Source organism: Schistocerca cancellata, chromosome 1 (genome assembly GCF_023864275.1).
Source record: "Schistocerca cancellata isolate TAMUIC-IGC-003103 chromosome 1, iqSchCanc2.1, whole genome shotgun sequence".
NCBI classification, from domain to species: domain Eukaryota; kingdom Metazoa; phylum Arthropoda; class Insecta; order Orthoptera; family Acrididae; genus Schistocerca; species Schistocerca cancellata.
Genome location: NC_064626.1, coordinates 382,380,084 through 382,400,280, shown reverse-complemented (window position 1 = coordinate 382,400,280; position 20,197 = coordinate 382,380,084). Strand labels below are relative to the sequence as shown.

The 20,197-nt window shown below is 42.2% G+C and overlaps 2 protein-coding genes across 2 annotated transcripts in view; one reads left to right on the top strand and one right to left on the bottom strand.

Moving 5' to 3' along the window:
• Nucleotides 1-13,455, bottom strand: part of LOC126175212 (3'(2'),5'-bisphosphate nucleotidase 1) — a 45,867-nt gene extending 32,412 nt beyond the window's left edge. The window contains exons 1-3 of the mRNA XM_049921844.1: nt 12,839-13,455; nt 12,445-12,654; nt 11,940-11,988 (exon numbers count right to left, since the gene is read on the bottom strand). Coding sequence (XP_049777801.1) covers nt 11,940-11,988; nt 12,445-12,654; nt 12,839-12,958 — 379 coding nt within the window. The 5' untranslated portion in view covers nt 12,959-13,455. The remainder of the gene's footprint in view (nt 1-11,939; nt 11,989-12,444; nt 12,655-12,838) is intronic.
• An 85-nt stretch (nt 13,456-13,540) lies between these two features.
• Nucleotides 13,541-20,197, top strand: part of LOC126175208 (N-terminal kinase-like protein) — a 119,724-nt gene continuing 113,067 nt past the window's right edge. The window contains exon 1 of the mRNA XM_049921832.1: nt 13,541-13,763. Coding sequence (XP_049777789.1) covers nt 13,650-13,763 — 114 coding nt within the window. The 5' untranslated portion in view covers nt 13,541-13,649. The remainder of the gene's footprint in view (nt 13,764-20,197) is intronic.

The following is a 20,197-nucleotide window of genomic DNA, read 5'->3' as shown; positions in this document are numbered from 1 at the left end:
TCAAAGATTATCTGTGAAAATGATTGCAGAAGAACTGAACATCAATCATGAAACAGTTCATCTAATAATAACTGAAGTTCTTGGTATGAGAAAGACTGGATTATGCATCACGATAATGCGCCATCCCATACTGCTCTGTCAGTAAAGCAATTTTTAACCTCAAAACAAATTTCAGTACTACCACAGCCACCTTATTCACCAGATATCGCTCCATGCAACTTTTTTCTATTTCCAAGAGGATCTTGGAGGATATTACAGAAGATGAGTTCTAGAAATGTTACCATCAATGGCAGAAGTGCTGGAAAAAATGTGCAATCAGAAGGGAACTTCTTTGAAGGAGACCACACTAAAATTGACTAAAACGTTAAGCAACATTCCCCCCCCCCCCCCCCCCCCCCCCCCCCCCCCCCCCCCCACTCACATCAGTCTCATTACTTTATTGTTGCACCTCGTAAAGTGCCCACAAGATAAAAAAAAGTACTGTTTAAAAATAAGCTAAAAGAGTTCTTCGCTTGAAAAAAGTTTCTATTCTCTAGAAGAATTCTATAACAGTGACAGCTAATTTTATTTCCCAAATACTATTGAAAAAATTGTTGGGACAAAACCAGAATGTTGTATCTGGAACTCTGCTTGTGAGCGTAATTTTATCTTACCAATTGTGTTACCAACTTGTATTATTAATCTTTGTTTATTGTCCTTATAGAAACTAATGTAATAATGAATTAAATGTGATCTGCAAAAAATTGTTTGGACAAAATTGGAATGATGTATCTGGAACTCTTCTTGTGAGTGTAATTTTACCCTACCGATTATGTTTCCAACTTGTATCATTAATCTTTGTTTATTGTGCTTATGGAAACTAGTGTAATAATGAACTAAATGTTTTTGACTCATTCCACATCCATGTGTTAACAAGCAGAACTGGATCTACGGAATACATATTGCAATAAACAATAAAATAGATTTGCAGGGTCACCACACTGAAATGTTTCGATGTGTGTTCCCAATGTGGTGTGTAACAAAGCTTAACTTCCATTTTAAGAATAAACATGTTTTTCTCCAAAATGTCAAGGGACTTTTGAATCACCTGTTAGAAATTTAAACAATTGTGACATCACCCTGACTGAAAGCAGTTTGATGGCACAAAGTATTGGAAAGTCTTCGTGCTAAAGGCTTTGACACATTCTGCTGTCACAGATGCTTGTATGTGCACTGTGTTTTGTTGCTGTTAATGGTACGTTTCTATGCAACTCAAGTTTCATTTTGTCAAGTTTCATTTTGATGTTATTCTTCATTTATGTTTTACTGCTGCATTATTATTCTGCAGTAGTGGGCTTAAGCAAAAATTCTTTGTTAGCATACCATTTCTTACTACTCAAAATTACAAAAAAATTAACTGAAACTAAAACAATGAAAAATTCTGGAATTTTAAAAAATTCCCAAGTTTTTCCCAGATGAAAAATTTCCCAAATTTTCACAGACTTCCCGTTTGTCCCACGGTATATACATCCTCAGAGAGGATATAGAATGTAGACTAGCAATGGCAAGAAAAGCGTTTCTGAAGAAGTGAAATTTGTTAATATTAAATATAGATTTAAGTGTCAGCAAGTCTTTTATCAAAGTATTTGTATGGAGCGTAGCCATATATGGAAGTGAAATATGGGCTACAAACAGTTCACACAAGAAGAGAATAGAAACTTCTGAAATGTAGTGCTACAGAAGAATGTTGAAGATTTGATTGGTAATCGTGCAAGTAATGAGGTACTGGATAGACTTGGGGAGAAAAGAAATTCGTGGCACGACCTGGCTAGAAGAAGGGATCAGTTGATAGGGCGCTTTCTGAGGCATCAAGGGATGACCAATTTATTATTGGAGGGAACTGTGGGAGGTAAAAATCGTAGAGGGTGACCAAGGGATGAATACAGTAAGCAGATTCAGAAGAATATAGGTTGCAGTAGTTATTCAGAGATGATGAGGCTTCCACAGGATAGAATAGCACGAAAAGCAGCATCAAACCAATCTTCAGGCTGAAGACAACAACAACAACAACAACAACATGTTGTAAAAAAAAAATTTTAAGCCTCACCAATTGGAGTACTAACAGAAAAAAACTGCTATTGTCTTGAATGTGTACAAATTTCCTGACAGAAAAGATCCTGAACTTGTTCTACAGAAACTCAAAGTCACTGGGAAAACTGCAGTTCTCTGAAGAGATTTTCTGAGCCAGAGCCCATAGAGAGAAAAGTTTTAAAAATATAAAAACATGACTATTGTGTGACTCTAAGTTCTTCAACAAATAAAACAAAGCTAGTTCCACACTCCTTGGTCACATGTGTGTAAACAAGGACAAGTGGATATTAGAAAAACTCTGTACACTTTCCCAACGATCTGTTGCCACCTTGAGGCATTGAGTATTCTACCTGATATTAACTTCACTCTTGCACAATAATTCGACAATGTGACTCGTTATCTTCGTCAGGTGCTACCTAAAACTGCCTGTAGAGTGGAACAAGTTCAGTATTCATATCTACGGTCTTTTTCCTCTATGGTACACTACCGTTAGTAGCATCCTTTGGCGTTCTCTCTTCAGTCCAGTGCGGCTCTCTGTACGCTGGCATTTCATTTATGATCAGAAGGTCCAGGTGTTCTCTCTGTGGTTCACATCCACCAGAAACATTCTTTGGTGTTTCTTCATCAGCCAAGTGCACCAGGCCAAGCACTGGTTTCATCTTCAGTCCAGTGCACCTGTTTGTGTGTTGGCATTCTGTTCTTGGTCTGGTGCGGTTCTATGTGTTCTCTATACTGTCTGCTCCCACTAGAAGCATCCTGCGACATTCCAGCTTTTCGCTGGAGTTCGTTCCTCATGACCAGACCCTCAGTCCTCCTGTCTGTGGAATTCTGCTGCTGCCCTCCCCCCTGCCCCCCTCCCATCCCCCCCCCCCCCCCCCCACTGAATTTTCAGCAATTACAGTGCAGGATCCCAGGCTCTACTGACCTGGTACCCAATGCCACGATTCGTTACGTCTACTATCACCATTGTCTCTATAGACTCTCTTATAACTAAGCACACTGTCCCAGTATATGGGAGTCTGTGCCAGTCCTTGGTATGACTGAGTATCAGATAGTGCTTGACCGTGGCTGATTTAGTTGCCTGTCTTAGTTGGGTGTACCTCAGATGTTCTTTGTATCTGATGTCCACTGTCCTAGTTGTCTGGCCAATAAATGACATGTCAAAATGGTGAGGTATTTCATTCAGTCCTGTTTCTCAAAAAGCCAGGTCATCTTTCTCATTTTCCCAGTAGTCCTCTTATTTAGGTAGGTGGGCAGAACACACAACCTGATATTATGCTTCCTGAGAATTCTGCCGATTTTGGCAGAGAGAGATCCTGCACAGGCCTGGTACGCCATAGTCTTTGCCTCATCTTGTTCTTCTTCTAGACTGTGTGGCGGAATGGCAGGATAAGGACCTTCCAAATCTGTCTGGTCGTGTATCTCTCCTTGCAGAACACTGATTGTAGATGCCGTATTTCTTCTGCCAAACTATCTAGATCTGACAAGGTGTGTCCTACGGATCAATGTCTTGTGAACTCCATTTTTCTGTGGTGGGCAGTGACAGCTGCTGGCTTGCAGACATATATCAGATGTGTAGGTTTGTGATATACACTGTGGCCAAGCAACCAATTGCTCTCTTTTTGACAAGGACATCCAGAAACAGAAACTCATCATTGTTTTCCAGTTCCATAGTGAACTTCGTAATTGGGTGGCGTGAGATGAGATGTTCCAGAAACTCACTGAATGTCTACCTACCATGAAGGCAGATCACAAAGTTATCAACTACATACCAGAAGAACCATATGTGTTTACATCCACCCGTCTCCAATGCCCCCTCTTCAAATCTCTTCATGAACATATTGGAAATCACTGGAGACAGAGAACTGCTCGTAATATTGATGCCCATACAGAAAGTAAGTTGAGGTCAGTATATGCCTAAACAGGTGGATCATCATCAAATCTCTCTTCAGCTAGTTACAATGAGTCTTTCAGTGGCACCCTAGTGAACGGCAGTACCACATCAAAACTGACTCTTATATCAGATTCTGTGATATGTAGATGCTCGAGACACTGCAAAAAGTTCTCCAAATTGTGGATTTGGCGAGTACACTTACCCACATGTGGAAAAAGTAGTCTAGGTGGATCTGGCACTATCAATCATAGTTGTTTGATGACCTTGTCAGGCATAATGGTTTCCCTCAAGAGAGCCCTGGTCTTCTCGCCCTCTTTGTCTAAGGTCACATTCCAAAAGTCTGTACGCAGGGTCCTCCTGAAGTTGATGCACTTTCACATCATATTCAGCATTGCGCAAAATGACTGTGGAGTTCCTTTTGACTAGTGGCAACACCACAATGCTGCTGTCTTCTTGGAGCCTCTTGAGTGTAAGTCTGTCATCACTTGAGATGTCCAGTTTTGAGGGCTTTGTCTTGGTGAGTACTCTGGAGGTATCCTGGATAACTTCTTCTGCCACATTTGTTGGAACTGTGTTAGTTACTTCCTCCAGTGCACTGATGAAACCTGAAATGGGCACATTTCTAGGGCTTGTATGTAGTTGAAGCCCCTGAGGAGTAGTGACATCAGATAGATTGCCACTTAGGTTAAACACAGTGCAGCTGCCCTCCATCTGCTGTGCTTTTTTACTCATGTCGTCAAACTTTGCAGATTGACATGCTGAGGCATTCTTCTTGGCACATTCCACTAGAGGTCAAGAGGCACTGTCTACTCTGCCAATCTACAGCTGCTAAGGAGCTTGCCACGCACAGGTGAAGGCATAAAAGCTCCCTGGCTATCACATCTAGCGTGGGGCGAATATCTCAAATCCTCCCTTCTCACAAGTGCCATGCTCATCCAATGTTTTTTCTTGTTCGCCACTCTGGAGTTGATGTGATCCTTAACCATGGTGAAAACTGGTACTACGTCTCCATATTGATAACTCAGCATGGAACAGAGAGAACCCAGCAGTCTCCCTTTCCTCTGTCAAAGCTCATCCAGCTTCCTGATGTTTCAGTACATCTCACCTACATGTACGTGCATGGTGACAATTATTGAACTATATGAAATAAAATCATCACAACTCCTGAACAGTTTGTGTTAGGATGTTCAAACTGCACAGTTGACTGCGGGGCGTCATGGGAATTAGTATGCGCATGCATGGTTTGGTTTAGTGATGAAGCCCACTTTCATTTGGATGGGTTCGTCAATAAGCAAAATTGGCGCATTTGAGAGACTGAGAATCGGCATTTCACTATCAAGCAGTCTCTTCACCCTCAACAGGTGACTACGTGATGTGCAATATCCAGTCACGGAATAATTGGTGCGATATTCCTTAAGAGCATGGTGACTACTGAACGGTATGTGAAGGTTTTGGATGATGATTTCATCCCCATTATCCAAAATGACCCTAATTTCAACAAGATGTGGTTCATGCAAGACGGAGCTCAACTCCATCAAAGCAGGAGAGTGTTTTGATGTCCTGGAGGAGCACTTGGGGACCACATTCTGGCTCTGGGGTACCCATAGGCTACTGGCATGGTCCTTGAATGGCCACCATATTCTCCGGATCTGAACATGTGCGACTCCTTTTTGTGGGTCCATATTTAAGAAAAGGTGTACAGCAATAACCCCAAAACCATTTCTGAGCTGAGAACAGCCATTCCAGAGGTCATCGACAGCACTGATGTTCTGACACTTCAGTGCGTCGCTATTTGTCTGTAGCACATCATTGCCAATAGTGGCAATCTAAACATCCGTAGTGTGTGCCCATTGCAGTTTGCAACTAATTTATGTTGTTGTTGTTGTTTACCCTCCCTCACTCATGTAGATCAATAATTCGTCATCCTGTGTACACTCCACAAGCTGCTGTATGGTGCGTGGTAGAGGGTATCTTTTACCACAAGTCATTTCCTTTCCTGTTCTACGCGCAAATAGATCAAGGGAAAAACAACTGTCTATATGCCTCCATACTAAACCTGATTTCTCTTATCTTATCTTCGTGGTCCTTCTGTGGAATGTATCTTGGCGGCAGTAGAATCATTCAGCAGTCAATTTTAACTGATAGTTTTCTACATTTTCTCAATAGAGTGCCTCAAAAAGAGCATCACCTTCCTTCCAGGGATTCCCATTTGAGTTCCTGAAGCATATCTGTTGTTCGAACCTATCAGTACCAAATCTAGCAGCATGCTTGTGAATTGCTTCAGTATCTTCCTTTAATGTGACTTGATGGGAATCACAAACACTTGAGCAGTACTAAAGAATGGGTGACATTACGCCTTTACAGCTGAAGCACACTTTCCTAAAATTCTCCCAATAAACAGAAGTCAACCACCCATCTTCTCTACTGCAATCCTTACATGCTCATCAATTTCATATCACTTTGCAGATCAGTACTAAAGAATGGGTGACATTACGCCTTTACAGCTGAAGCACACTTTCCTAAAATTCTCCCAATAAACTGAAGTCAACCACCCATCTTCTCTACTGCAATCCTTACATGCTCATCAATTTCATATCACTTTGCAACATTATGTCTAGATATTTAGCTGATGCGACCGTGTCAAGCAGTACAATACTTAAGTTGTATTTGAACACTATGGAATTGTTTTTCCTACTCATTAGCACTAGCTAGCATTTTTCTACATTCAGAACTAGGTGTCACTATCACAAATACTAGAATTTTTGTCTAAGTCATTTTGTATCCTCCTGCAGTCATTCAACAGCATTATCAGCACGCAGCTACAGATTGCTGCTCATCCTGTCCATCAGATAATTTATGTATATAAAGAATTCCAGTGGTTTTGTCACCCTTCCCTGAGACACTCCTGATGATACATCCCATGGAGTCTCTTGATGTAATTCTTCAGACTTTCCCAGTGACTTGTTGACATCTTGAGGTATCGGTATTTTGCCAAATATCAGCACTGTTCACACGCGATATTTCAACAACATGATCCATTGTCTTCATCAGGTGTTACCTGAGACTGCTCATCTAGTGGAATGGGTCCACTATTTATTGGAGTTCCGAAGACATTCGTCCACAGGGCATATACCCTGTCAGATCCAGATAAATAGACAGTAGAAACAGAGAGCTACGATCAGTGTTCTGTAAGAACGGATACATGACCAAACAGATTCAGAAGGAACTTCAATATTCCATCACATGATCTACAAGAAGAGCAATACATTTGTGTGTTCTGTCCACCTATAAAAATAACAGACCAACTGGGAAAACATGAAAGATGACATGGAGCTATGAAAACCAGGAATTTAATACACCTTGCCAATGTGAAATGTGACACTGGCCATACAACTGTGACAGTGGACATCTGATGCAAAGAACATCAGAGGCATGCCTAACTAAGACAGGCAACTAAATCAGCCACTATCGTGCATTGTCCGGAACTCAACCATTCCATGAAATATTAGAGAACAAGGGTTCTGGCACAGACCCCAGATACTGGAACAGTATTATAAGATAGTCTATAGAGATAACAGTGATGGCAAATCTAATGAATCATGACACTGGGTACCAACACAGTAGAGCCTGGGATCCTGCACCGGACTTGCTGATAATGCAACGGGGCAGCTGCAGAACTCTACAAACAGCAGTGAGGGTGTGCACACCAGGAACGATCCCCACACAAAGCATCAGGCACACTTGACTGAAGATGCAATGTCGCAGGACACTTCTAGCAGGAGCAGACCGCAAAGGGAACACACAGAGCCACACAATATTGAGAAAGGAATGCCACCATGCAAAATGGGTGCACTGGACTGAGAATGAAACACTAGCACTTGGCCTGGGGCCTGGCACACTGGACCAAAGAGGGAACGCCAAAGAACATTTCTAGTGGGAGGGCAGAGGGAACACCTGGACTGCTTCTGACCATAAATGGAATGCCAGTGCACAGACAGGCACACCGGACCAAAAAGGGAATGCCAAAGGATGCTGCTAGCAGGAGCGGACAACAGGTTGAACGCCTGGAACCAACCACGGACAGAAGAGGCTTTAGGTACAAATACTCGATCCATTCCACTCAACAAAGTATCAGGTAGCACACGATGAAGATGAGTCACACTGTAGAAATATCATGCAAGAACGAGACTGATGTCTGCCAAATACCCAACACTTCAGGACATCATTAGAAAACTTCGATATAGCCTGTAGCCATTATTTTTCACAGTTATCAATAATATCTTTCAATCAAATTTCATCCAGTGAGGAAAATTTAACCATAAAAGGAGTTGAAGTCAGTATCTTAATTAGCAAATCAATCTGGGAGAAAGTATAAAACAATTCAGATACCAATGTGAAGGTTGATAACTTTTTTAATTACTAAACTTTTTTAAAAAATGATTGTTTTCATGACAGACTGATCACCAGACTAATCTGAGGCCAAGATTATGTTGGAAGGTCACTGCCAACGAATGTATATGACAATCTTATTTTATAATTTTTAATATGTTTGAAGGCATCAATAACAAGAAACCTCCACCTCTAACCACTATATTCTCGTCACAGTCCTAATACGATGTACAGGGTTATTACAAATGATTGAAGCGATTTCACAGCTCTACAATAACTTTATTATCTGAGATATTTTCACAATGCTTTGCACACACATACAAAAACTCAAAAAGTTTTTTTAGGCATTCACAAATGTTCGATATGTGCCCCTTTAGTGATTCGGCAGACATCAAGCCGATAATCGAGTTCCTCCCACACTCGGTGCAGCATGTCCCCATCAATGAGTTCGAAAGCATCGTTGATGCGAGCTCGCAGTTCTGGCACGTTTCTTGGTAGAGGAGATTTAAACACTGAATCTTGCACATAACCCCACAGAAAGTACCCGCATGAGGTTAAGTCGGGAGAGTGTGGAGCCCATGACATGAATTGCTGATCATGATCTCCACCACGACCGATCCATCGGTTTTCCAATCTCCTGTTTAAGAAATGCCGAACATCATGATGGAAGTGCGGTGGAGCACCATCCTGTTGAAAGATGAAGTCGGCGCTGTCGGTCTCCAGTTGTGGCATGAGCCAGTTCTCCGCGGGCTACGCGTGAAACTTGCCCGCACGCGTTCAACCGTTTCTTCGCTCACTGCAGGTCGACCCGTTGATTTCCCTTACAGAGGCATCCAGAAGCTTTAAACTGCGCATACCATCGCCGAATGGAGTTAGCAGTTGGTGGATCTTTGTTGAACTTCGTCCTGAAGTGTCGTTGCACTGTTATGACTGACTGATGTGAGTGCATTTCAAGCACGACATACGCTTTCTCGGCTCCTGTCGCCATTTTGTCTCACTACGCTCTCGAGCGCTCTGACGGCAGAAACCTGAAGTGCGGCTTCAGCCGAACCAAACTTTATGAGTTTTCCTAAGTATCTGTAGTGCATCGTGACCATATGTCAATGAATGGAGCTACAGTGAATTTATGAAATCGCTTCAATAGCCCTGTATTTTAAGTACACTTTGAGTGGATATCACCATAGTGACTATACTGGTTGATATTGTCACTACCTAAAACCGAATAGTTGTATTCTACAGTACTTCCCACACTCCTTAACTGAATGAAGTACTGTGTTAATAAAGACACTGGCCTCAAATTAGAGAGATGCTCGTGCTCTGTCCAGCCATCCTGATTTAGCTTTTCCAATACCATTTCAGGCAAACAATAGGTTCATTCCCTCAACGAAGTTATGGTTGAGCAACTGTTCTCTCCTCATTAAACAAGTGTGAGTGAGTGAGTGAGTGAGTGAGTGTGTGTGTGTGTGTGTGTGTGTGTGTGTGTGAGAGAGAGAGAGAGAGAGAGAGAGAGAGAGAGAGAGAGAGAGAGAGAGAGAGAGAGAGAGAATAACATTTCATTTGTAAGTAGCTGTATCCTAGATCATTGTAGAGTTATCCAATTATCCTTGGATGAATAAACAACAACAACAGTAACAACAAGAACTACTACTACTACTACTACTACTACTACTACTACTACCACCACCACCACCACCACCACCACAACCCCTTTGTTATATGCAACAATTCATTATCATCAACTGGTGTTTTCCCTCAGCAATTAAAACTGCAAAAATAGTACACTACTGGCCATTAAAATTGCTACACCACGAAGATGACGTGCTGCAGACGCTAAATTTAACCGATAGGAAGAAGATGCTGTGATATGCAACTGATTAGCTTTTCAGAGCATTCACACAAGGTTGGCGCCGGTGGCGACATCTACAACGTGCTGACATGAGGACAGTTTCCAACTGATTTCTCATACACAAACAGCAGTTGACCAGCGTTGCCTGGTGAAACGTTGTTGTGATGCCTCGTGTAAGGAGGAGAAATGCGTACCATCACGTTTCTGACTTTGATAAAGGTCGGATTGTAGCCTATGTCGATTGCGGTTTATCGTATTGTGACATTGCTGCTCATGTTGGTCGAGACTCAATGACTGTTAGCAGAATATGGAATTGGTGGGTTCAGGAGGGTAATACGGAAAGCCGTGCTGGATCCCAACAGCCTCGTATCACTAGCAGTCAAAATGACAGGCATCTTATCCACATGGCTGTAACAGATCGTGCAGCCACATCTTGATCCGTGAGTCAACAGATAGGGACGTTTGCAAGACAACAACCATCTGCACAAACAGTTCGACAATGTTTGCAGCTGCATGGACTATCAGCTCGGAGACCACAGCTGCGGTTACCTCTGATGCTGCATCACAGAGGAGCACCTACGATGGTGTACTCAACGACGAACCTGGGTGCACGAATGACAAAACGTCATTTTTTTGGATGAATCCAGGTTCTGTTTACAGCATCATGATGGTCGCATCCGTGTTTGGCGACATCGCGGTGAACGCAAATTGGAAGCGTGTATTTGTCATTGCCATACTGGCATATCACCCAGGGTGATGGTATGGGGGTGCCATTGGATACATGTCTCGGTCACCTCTTGTTCGCAGTGACGGCACTTTGAACAGTGTATGTTACATTTCAGATGTGTTACGACCTGTGGCTCTACCCTTCATTCGATCCCTGCGAAACCCTACATTTCAGCAGGATAATGCACAACCACATGTTGCAGTCCTATACGGGCCTTTCTGGATACAGAAAATGTTCGACTGCTGCCCTGGCCAGCACATTCTCCAGATATCTCACCAACTGAAAATGTCTGGTCAACGGTGGCCGAGCAACTGGCTCTTCACAATACGCCAGTCACTACTCTTGATGAACTGTGGTATCGTGTTGAGGTTGCATGGGCAGCTGTACCTGTACACACCATCCAAGCTCTGTTTGACTCAATGCCCAGGTGTATCAAGGCCGTTATTACGGCCAGAGGTGGTTGTTCTGGGTACTGATTTCTCAGGATCTATGCATCCAAATTGCGTGAAAATGTAATCACATGTCAGTTCTAGTATAATATATTTGTCCAATGAATACCCATTTATCATCTACATTTCTTCTTGGTGTAGCAATTTTAATGGCCAGTAGTGTATACACATATATGCCATATATATAGGTAGGGGGGGGTCACTCATTTTTTTGAAAACTGCTAAAGAAGTGCTCCTCCCACAACTGGCCATAAACTGAGACTTCTGGGTATATTAAAACTGTGTTCTAAACCAGGACTTGAACCCATGTTTGAGTCCTCATCCAACACACCATTTTAATCTGCCCCACACTACACTGCAGAATGAAAGAGTCATTCCAAAGAACAATATTGTTTCTAATTGCCACAAATGCTTCCAACCACAGCACTCAGCTGAAACAGTTACTTTCAATCCAATAAACCATGTTTTCAACTGCAAGTGCAAGTCTTCGATTTAAGTCATACATGACAACAGGAGAAAAGTCACAAAAATTATAGAAGTAGGTAAGTTAGAAAGATTACAAACCTTGTGTGTATTCTGATGTTCCATCCAAAGGATCAACCCAAATCACAACCTGCAAAGTGTACAAACATGATTTATTAGTAATAAATTTTTCTGATTGTTCGGATGTAATTTTCAGAGTGTCAACAAACTACAGCTCAACCAAGCAAGGAGTGCCCTGGGAGAAGAACAGTGAAGTCTGAAATTATCAAAACCGAAGTGCAGCACAAACAGCACATATTTGTCCCTCAATTACTCACATTAATTATTTATAAAAGAGAATAATATTTGCTGTATGTGATACCCTTTCATTTTTTTTCTTTTACCCGGAGTAAATAAATAGCTTTCTCATTTGTGATGAAGAGGAAGAACAAAAATTTCTAATGTCATCACCAGGTACATACTATAGTTGGTATAGCTGTAAGACACTGACAACATGAACATTTTAGTGCATTTTCAAGATGAAGAGCAAGAAATTTAACACATGTAATCTATGTTATCACTATTTAATACCAAGATTGCTTCTTACATCCTTTTCAGAAACATTTTGCAGTTCCTTTGGGCAAGTTTGTTTTAGAACCTCTTGGTTACTATCAGTCACAAGCCAATCTGAGGGTACTTCACAAGTTGATGACCCTTCTTCACCAATAATGGTGACTGCTGGAAACTGCTGTGATAGAGAGGAAATGATGCACCGCTGTGCAGATCTATCAGCTTCAGTTTGCAAATCATTTTTGCCCTGCAAATTATGTTGTCGTTAGATAAAATATGAGTAAACGATTTCTTTTTTCTAAGTTATAAATAATGAACATAATTTCATTTTATGGCAATAACTGCACATACCTACACTATCCCATGACGAAAAAGTTATGTATTCTACTTGATGTCCAATGCAAACTGAAAAAGAGTATTCTAGTTCTTACCTTTTCAACGATGCCTAATTCACCTTGCGACATAATATCTCGTATAATTTTTCCAGCTCTATTAGCCACATTAACCGATGAAGCAACAATCCTTAATAAAAGAGGTATACTTTGCGCCATTGCTGCGTTGTTTCTCAACTGAATACTCAACCTCTTTTCAGATCTTATATAAAAACCGTCAAGGTTGCGAGTTTCAAGTATTAGATACGGTAAGTCTGTGGTAAAACCTACTTTCTCCTGTGCATGAGCGCAGCCAACAGCAGTGTCAACTATATGCGGTTTTGAGGGTTAATGCCGTTTCTGTTAACTTACTGCCACCTTCAAACAATTCCTAGAATCAAAATTATGGAATACTATGATGCACATGTCACGGTTTTCATCATCTGTTTGTTCTGACTGTTATCTCCAGCCTTCACGGCCACTTGTCCTTTCCACCTAATTTAATGTAAAGGAGATTACTTGTTATAAGTGCTTAGTCGCGTTTAAGCAACACCCAGGACAACCAACACAAAAGAATCTACTTAAATATTACGTAAGTTATTTTCTCATTTCATACAAGCGACCAATATATAAATATTTGGCTTTTCATTGCTATTATGAAGATCGATGCCGTTCGCGCGCACTTTTGACGTTGTTTTGTTTTCATACACTTTCAAAGATAATAGTGGTAAAGTTGAAAATTACACCACATGAGTCAAAGCACTCCGTTACTCATGTAAGCAAATGTACGTGGGACTTGTCAGGTGCTATGAAGTAGTGTTCGAGAACCCTAAATCATGCGTTTGTACAGAAAAGAAAACGTGTTTACATAATGTGGTCATTTTTCGCTAGAGATCCGTCTAAAGATTTTCCTTACGAGATAGGAGACATAGTGACAGGACTCGAGGATAAAAGTGTATGGGCTCTTCATCAGGCAAAGAAAAAGGTAAACACAAGCTTGCAAGCTTCAGTATGTGGAAACACGTCTGTATTTGTCGGTGTACTTATTACAGTATACATTAATGTGCCCATTGCGCAAAACAACCCATGGTTATTCGTACTTTTGCTGGCCAAGCACAGCAACGTTCTATGTGCCCTAATACAGTAGGTAAGGAGTGCAAGCAGCGGACTTCGTATTTACTGCATAGTTTCATTATTTCACTCGCACTCCGAAGAAAGCATAAGAGAATAAAGCCACTCACGACAGGAAGGTGGCAGCATTTTATTTGAAACTATACTGTGTTATTGAGTGGGGAGTGTCATAAGTTTTAAAGAAAATTGCATGAAATTCAAAAACCAATCGTGCTCTTTTGGAGAGAGTCGTAGTAAAATATGTGTTTCATAGGTTTTTATATAATCTGTCATCGAGTCTGTAGAAGAACTTTAGAAAATGTTTGCGCATTTCCAGATACGAAACAACCGTGTTAGTTTTCAATAGACTTATTTACTTGCCTCATAAACATTTTCAACATATATTGTTGCCTGATGCTCTATGTTTTGAGTAAATATTTGTAGCTTGCTGAAAGCATAAAATAATCACAAAAATAGACCTTCATAGAACTTTCTTGGGCTACAGATGCAGCTGGTGTGTTAGACAATAAAATGTGATTGAATACACCAGTTATGGAATGCTAACAATAAAACATAAGCCTTCCAGGTTCAAGTCCAATTGTAGGGAACTAATATGAAGTTCACCAACTTCAGGGATGTTTGAAATTCATGTGATTATTAAGATTATTTATTGATAGTAGGTGAAAGTATTAAGCAGTTGCATTGATGGAGAAATTTACGTTAAACAGACTGATTCCTCAGGTGGATGGAGCCCGACGGACCTAATCTCCATTTTAGCCTATACCTAGCACACCCTATTTTGCACCTTCCTGGGGCCTCCCATTAGCAGGCACCATGGTCACCTGACACTAGAGAAGCAGGTGCATAAATATAATGATGCAAGGTTTCTTGTGATCATCTGAGTGTCAAAAGAGTCTGTCATCATTTTCATCTGGGTACCCTTCCAGTTAGCTGGATAGGATTTTAGTGCACAATATACCTCCATCTGATTGTATCATTATAAACTTTATCTTTTATGTCCAGCAATGTTGTTATTTTCTGAAGGGAGGACTCCTTCCAGGTACAGTTATTTCAGAGTAAACCCTAGGGGTTATAGTCTCTTGCATCCTTTGGACATGCCCAAACCATTTCAGCTGTGCAATGTGTAATCTTTCCTCCAGTGAACAGGTCGCTTACGTGCTGTACCTAATGCATGCACTTCTAATTTAGCCCCTTCTTGTCGTAGTCCCTTCTTGTCTTCTTCATAGCGGATCATAAAAATTTCATTTCACATGCTTGTTGTTTGCTGATCTTTCTTTTTGATACCACACAGATCTCCAAGCCATATATCATTAGTGACCAAAAGTATGATTTGAGTGTTGTCTGTTTAGCTTTTATGGGAACTGTTTTATCCCAGACTAGATTTTGTACTTGATTGAACATAGCACCTGTTGAAACTTATTTGGACTACTAACTCAGCACTCCTCGAGTGTGATACAATACATAAAAAATAACTGAAACTTTCTGCATATTCAGTTCTTCCTCCGTGAAGTCTGAGGTTACATTGGCTGGGTGTTCTGCTCAGTTTCCTTATTACTGTTTTCAGATGAAGAGGTACCCCTACATTTGAAATGAGTCACCAGGTTTAACCCTTGACATAGGAGCAATGTGACAATTGGTGGAAACAATGTTGCAGCAATAATGTGATATTAGTGGCATTTGCAAATCAGTCTGTTATCACAGCAAGTTTTCTTTTAATTTGACATTTGTTAGCTTGGCCATCTCTCAACCAGACTCACCTTCCAACCTAATCTAGACCTCAGGCAAGGCTATCGATCAATCAGTCACCACAATGAGGTTTTTTTGCCATCAAATTTGCAACTTTGCCAGCTAACAACAAAACTGTGATTATGCGCACCAAAATGTGGCAGTACTGCAGCAATTAACAGTACGTCACTGGTCAAAAGTGACTATTGTATTGAATATTCCTCTTGACTCCTGTTTTCTTCTTCTGTTAATTCATACTCATTAAATTAAATCAATCTAGTTTCCTCTAAAACTCTTGCTGTGTCTCTCCCCAGATGGCAATATCATATGTGCAAACTAAGATGTTTAAATTTCTAGATTCCACACCTTTAAGTGTTTTAATAATCACTCCCTAGAATACAATGAAAATTAAGAAAATAGTGCACTACAATGTTGTTTACCCCTATTCAAAACAATTCTGATGTAACGTTTTCTACTTGTACATTCCTTTCACGTTTTTGTACAGCAATTGGATGTTTCGTTCTGTGAACACATTGTAAGCTGGTGGCTGTGTTGGCTCCTTGAGTCTCAGGATCTTCTGGTTCCGTCCCAAGGTGGTTTTCACCAAGACCAATCCACTACTGATAATATGATTTATCTGGAGTCCCCTGCCATCTGAATAGTTTTTGCCCAACAATAACACATTAGAGCCATCTTCTTTAATCTGCAAAAGACTTATGACACCTCATGGAGACACCACATTCTTGAATCATACATGAGTGGGGTCCATTCCTGATTTTTATCGATAACTTCTTGTCACACTGCACTTTCGAGGGTTGAGTTGATGCTTCCCACAGTGCTCCCCTTATTCAAGAGGATGTTGTCCTGCAGGGCTCTGTACTGTGTGTCCCTTTCTTTCTAGTAGCCATCAGTGGTCTAGCAGCAGCTGTAGGGGTCTTCAGTATCACCCTCCTTGTATGCTGATGATATTTGCTTCTACTCTTGCTCATCTAGTGTGTGTGTATGTGTGTGTTGCTGAATGTTGAGTGGAAGGTGCCATACGAAAGGTACAGGCGTGGGTACTGTACTTCCGACAACATCATACCATTCATCCATAACCAGAACTTGGCCCCGACTACCAACTACTCAGTGTGGTGGAGACTTATCGTTTTTTAGAAGTGGTGTTCAGTTCTCAGTTGACGTGGATTCCCCACCTTCGCCAGCTAAAGTGAAAGTGCTGGGGTGCAGATCACGCCCTCCTTCTGCAGCTTTACAAAGTCCTGATACAATCCCACCTTGATTGTGGGAATCTGGCATATGGTTCGGCATTGCCCTCAGCATTGTGGATACTGTATCCAATAAATTACTGCAGGGTTTGACTTGCGACAGGAGCTTTTCAAACTAGCCCCATGAAGAGCTTGATGAAGGAGGCTGGGATGCCTCAATTGCAGTGCTGTGGGGTCGGTAATCAAACCCGGGACTCCAGATGGCCGAGCTTTCGTCAGGAGGCCGAGCAAGTTCAAGAGCGTCAAGGGGCAGTACAGGTTGATACAGCGGTATTCGGTAGCATTGCTTTATTCAGCTAATTTACAGTATTTGATGGGTGCAGCGTAGTGTCGTTTTACCGCCCGCGGCGTTGTCTCGCGAGTCCAGCCGGCTCAGCAACTCCTGGTATGCCGACGCTGCTGCTGTTGCCGTCGAGGCCGCTCAGCTGGAAGTCGGCCGCGCTCTGCCGGTTGCCGCCCGCTGATGCGTCGCATCTTGTGCATCATAGCTGCCCGCGATTCGAGAGACTGCTACAGTCCCTGGTCCTCACCGCCCTCCACCTGTTTGGCGTGCTCTGTCCAACCATGGGACAAAGATGGATGTACTGGTCCCTCGGGCCGCCGCCACTGTTCCCAGGACAGGACCGGACTCGAACCCACGCCTTCCTGGACACTGTGCCGCTAGTGGTGCTTGCCGGATGGCAACACCCACCGCCATCTCTCGCGCTGCTGCACCTCCCGCAGTGTGTGCCTAGCCCAGAACCCTGGTACGCCAGGTGGGAAGCGAACATGGCCCGTAGACTATAGTGGAACCTAGCCGCTCCTGGACCCGCTGCAGACTGCTGTCACTGCCCTCTTTCAGGCAGATCGTGTGATCTCCAAGATCCAGGCTGCTGTTCCATCCCGCCCCAGTGTTGTGTCCCCGGAGGCGGAATATAGCCCGAACAAGTACATAGAAACAAAGTACAAGTTTATGCCGAACACTTGTAACATTGCTGCTAGACAAGCACAGGTCCGTCCCGACGCTCGATTTTCCTGGCACACTCTCTTTCTAGCTAAAATTGCCCACCTATTTATACTGGTTTTCCACTCGCTTCTGACGTAGTGTCAGAAAGAGACAGAAACTATAGCAGGGATATATTCCCACACGTCAGCCACTTACAAATTGCCCTCCTGGCTCTGGCCTAGTGCCCTGCCTCATACATTGCAATAACTTCAAGCAACGCTGCAGTTTCCTGCCTCATTGTTGCACCACTCAAAACAAATTGTGTGTGCAATACTGCCGTCTCAGCTCCATGCCCACGAGTTCCATGTTTACATTGCCTTGCCTGATGGCTGTCAACTATGACCACACACTGCCAGCAGCCCCAGACTCCATCATCCAACTGTGCCTTCATTTAATTTTGATAAAATTACCCTTTCCTTCGAATAAGACTGACACTAGCGCAGCACACCTCCCTCCTTTCAACAAGATCCGTATCGAATCAAGATAAAATAGATGTGGCCTGTGGCTGCGCAAACATACTTTGTTTACAAAACTTACATTCTACAGACTAACACTAATGAGAACATCAAAACATTAACTCTACACCTATACACTGTTTACACTGGTTACCCATGCTGTAGGCAACTGATGTGTTGGCACCTCCTCCACTGGTGCATGTTTCCACGTTCTCCATAAAGCTATACTGAAGAAAAATAGCAAAAATCGGCACACCCTGTGGCTGAAATGCTCACTGTCATTATCCTGTTGCTTCGATGTTGTTGTAACATTTGAACGTGCTCCAATTCTTTATTAACCATGATAGATCCTTCGTGTGCATTAATAAAGGAATGCAACATTTCCAAAACCTCTGTTCTTAACGTGGAGTTCAAATATGTCAGGTTCTGCACTGGTAATATTTCTAGAACCCCATCCCACTATAAGTTACTGCAACATTGTACGACATCTTCAAAAATTCTTGATGGTTCACTTGCCCCTATCGAATTCTCTGAACAAAACAATGACAAAACTGAAACAACAAACAAGGAAAATGCAACTTATTATCAGATCCACCAAAACGCGAGAAAAAGAGACAGAGAGAGTGGGGGGGGAGAAGTGCCACACACACACACACACACACACACACACACACACACAAAAACAAGAAGAAGACCGCACATTATCTGCTGTCTGTTATCGTAACGCATACAGAACATTATGCGTCTGCTGTTGTCCTTCCCCTGAGACCTCCTTCCTCCGCTTGCTTTGCCTAGCCTCTGCAATCGGGTCACTTGTAATTGCGGTAATCCGTCCACCATTCCTTTATAAGGCTTTACTCTACTCACATGGATAATGGATGTTTTTGTTGGCAGCTGTACTTTAACATTCACAGGCGAAGTCATGTCCATGACCTGGTATGGTCCTTGGTACTTCGTCAAGAATTTTTTCGTCTTTCCCGTAGGTGTATATGGACTCGTGATCAGTACCCATTGACCTATCCTGTACTGTGGTAAAGTTCCCAACCGCTTATTCGGTTTTTCCTGCCTCTCTAATGCTTTCGTATTGGCCTTCTGTACCCTCTTCCAGACTTCCCATATTGTTCTTGCAAATTCCCTCACTGTGTCTCCTTTAGCTCCCGACTTCAGACATAGAACATCAAATGACAGTGGCATCTTTCTTCCATAGGCCACCTCAAACGGTGACATTTCGACCCTGGAATGTATTTTACTGTTATAACTCTATACCACATATGGAAGATAATTGTCCCAGTTATCATGGTTTCCATTCACGTAATAACTTAGCATTTTTGAAATTGTCTTATGTACTCATCCGTTCTCCCATTTGCCTGCGGATGAAGTTGACTGGTCTGTAATTTTTTAATCCTCAATAAACGGCACAGCTGTGACATTAATTCGGACATGAAGTTCGTTCCCTGATCCATAATTATGCTATCAGGCACCCTAAACTTCAATAACTAGTTATTGACTAAAGCTTGTGCTACCGTACTTGCCTGTTGGTCTGGTATTGCGACCGTGGCTAGAAACCGCGGAAAGTGATCAATTATAATTAAAACATAAGTGATCAATTATAATTAAAACGTAATGATACCCTGCCAGTGTTTTGTTGTATGGCCCACAGATATCTAGCCCGAGAAACTCGAATGGTTTTGAAGCCTCTGGTAACCGTTGCAAAGGAATTCTTGCACGTGTCACATCCACTCGCTGCACAAACGACACTCAATTTGCTACGTATTGTTCCACATCCCTTCTCCAAGTGCACCACCAAAACCGTTCTACTACTTGCCTTCCCATTGCTCAATGACCAACATACCCCCAG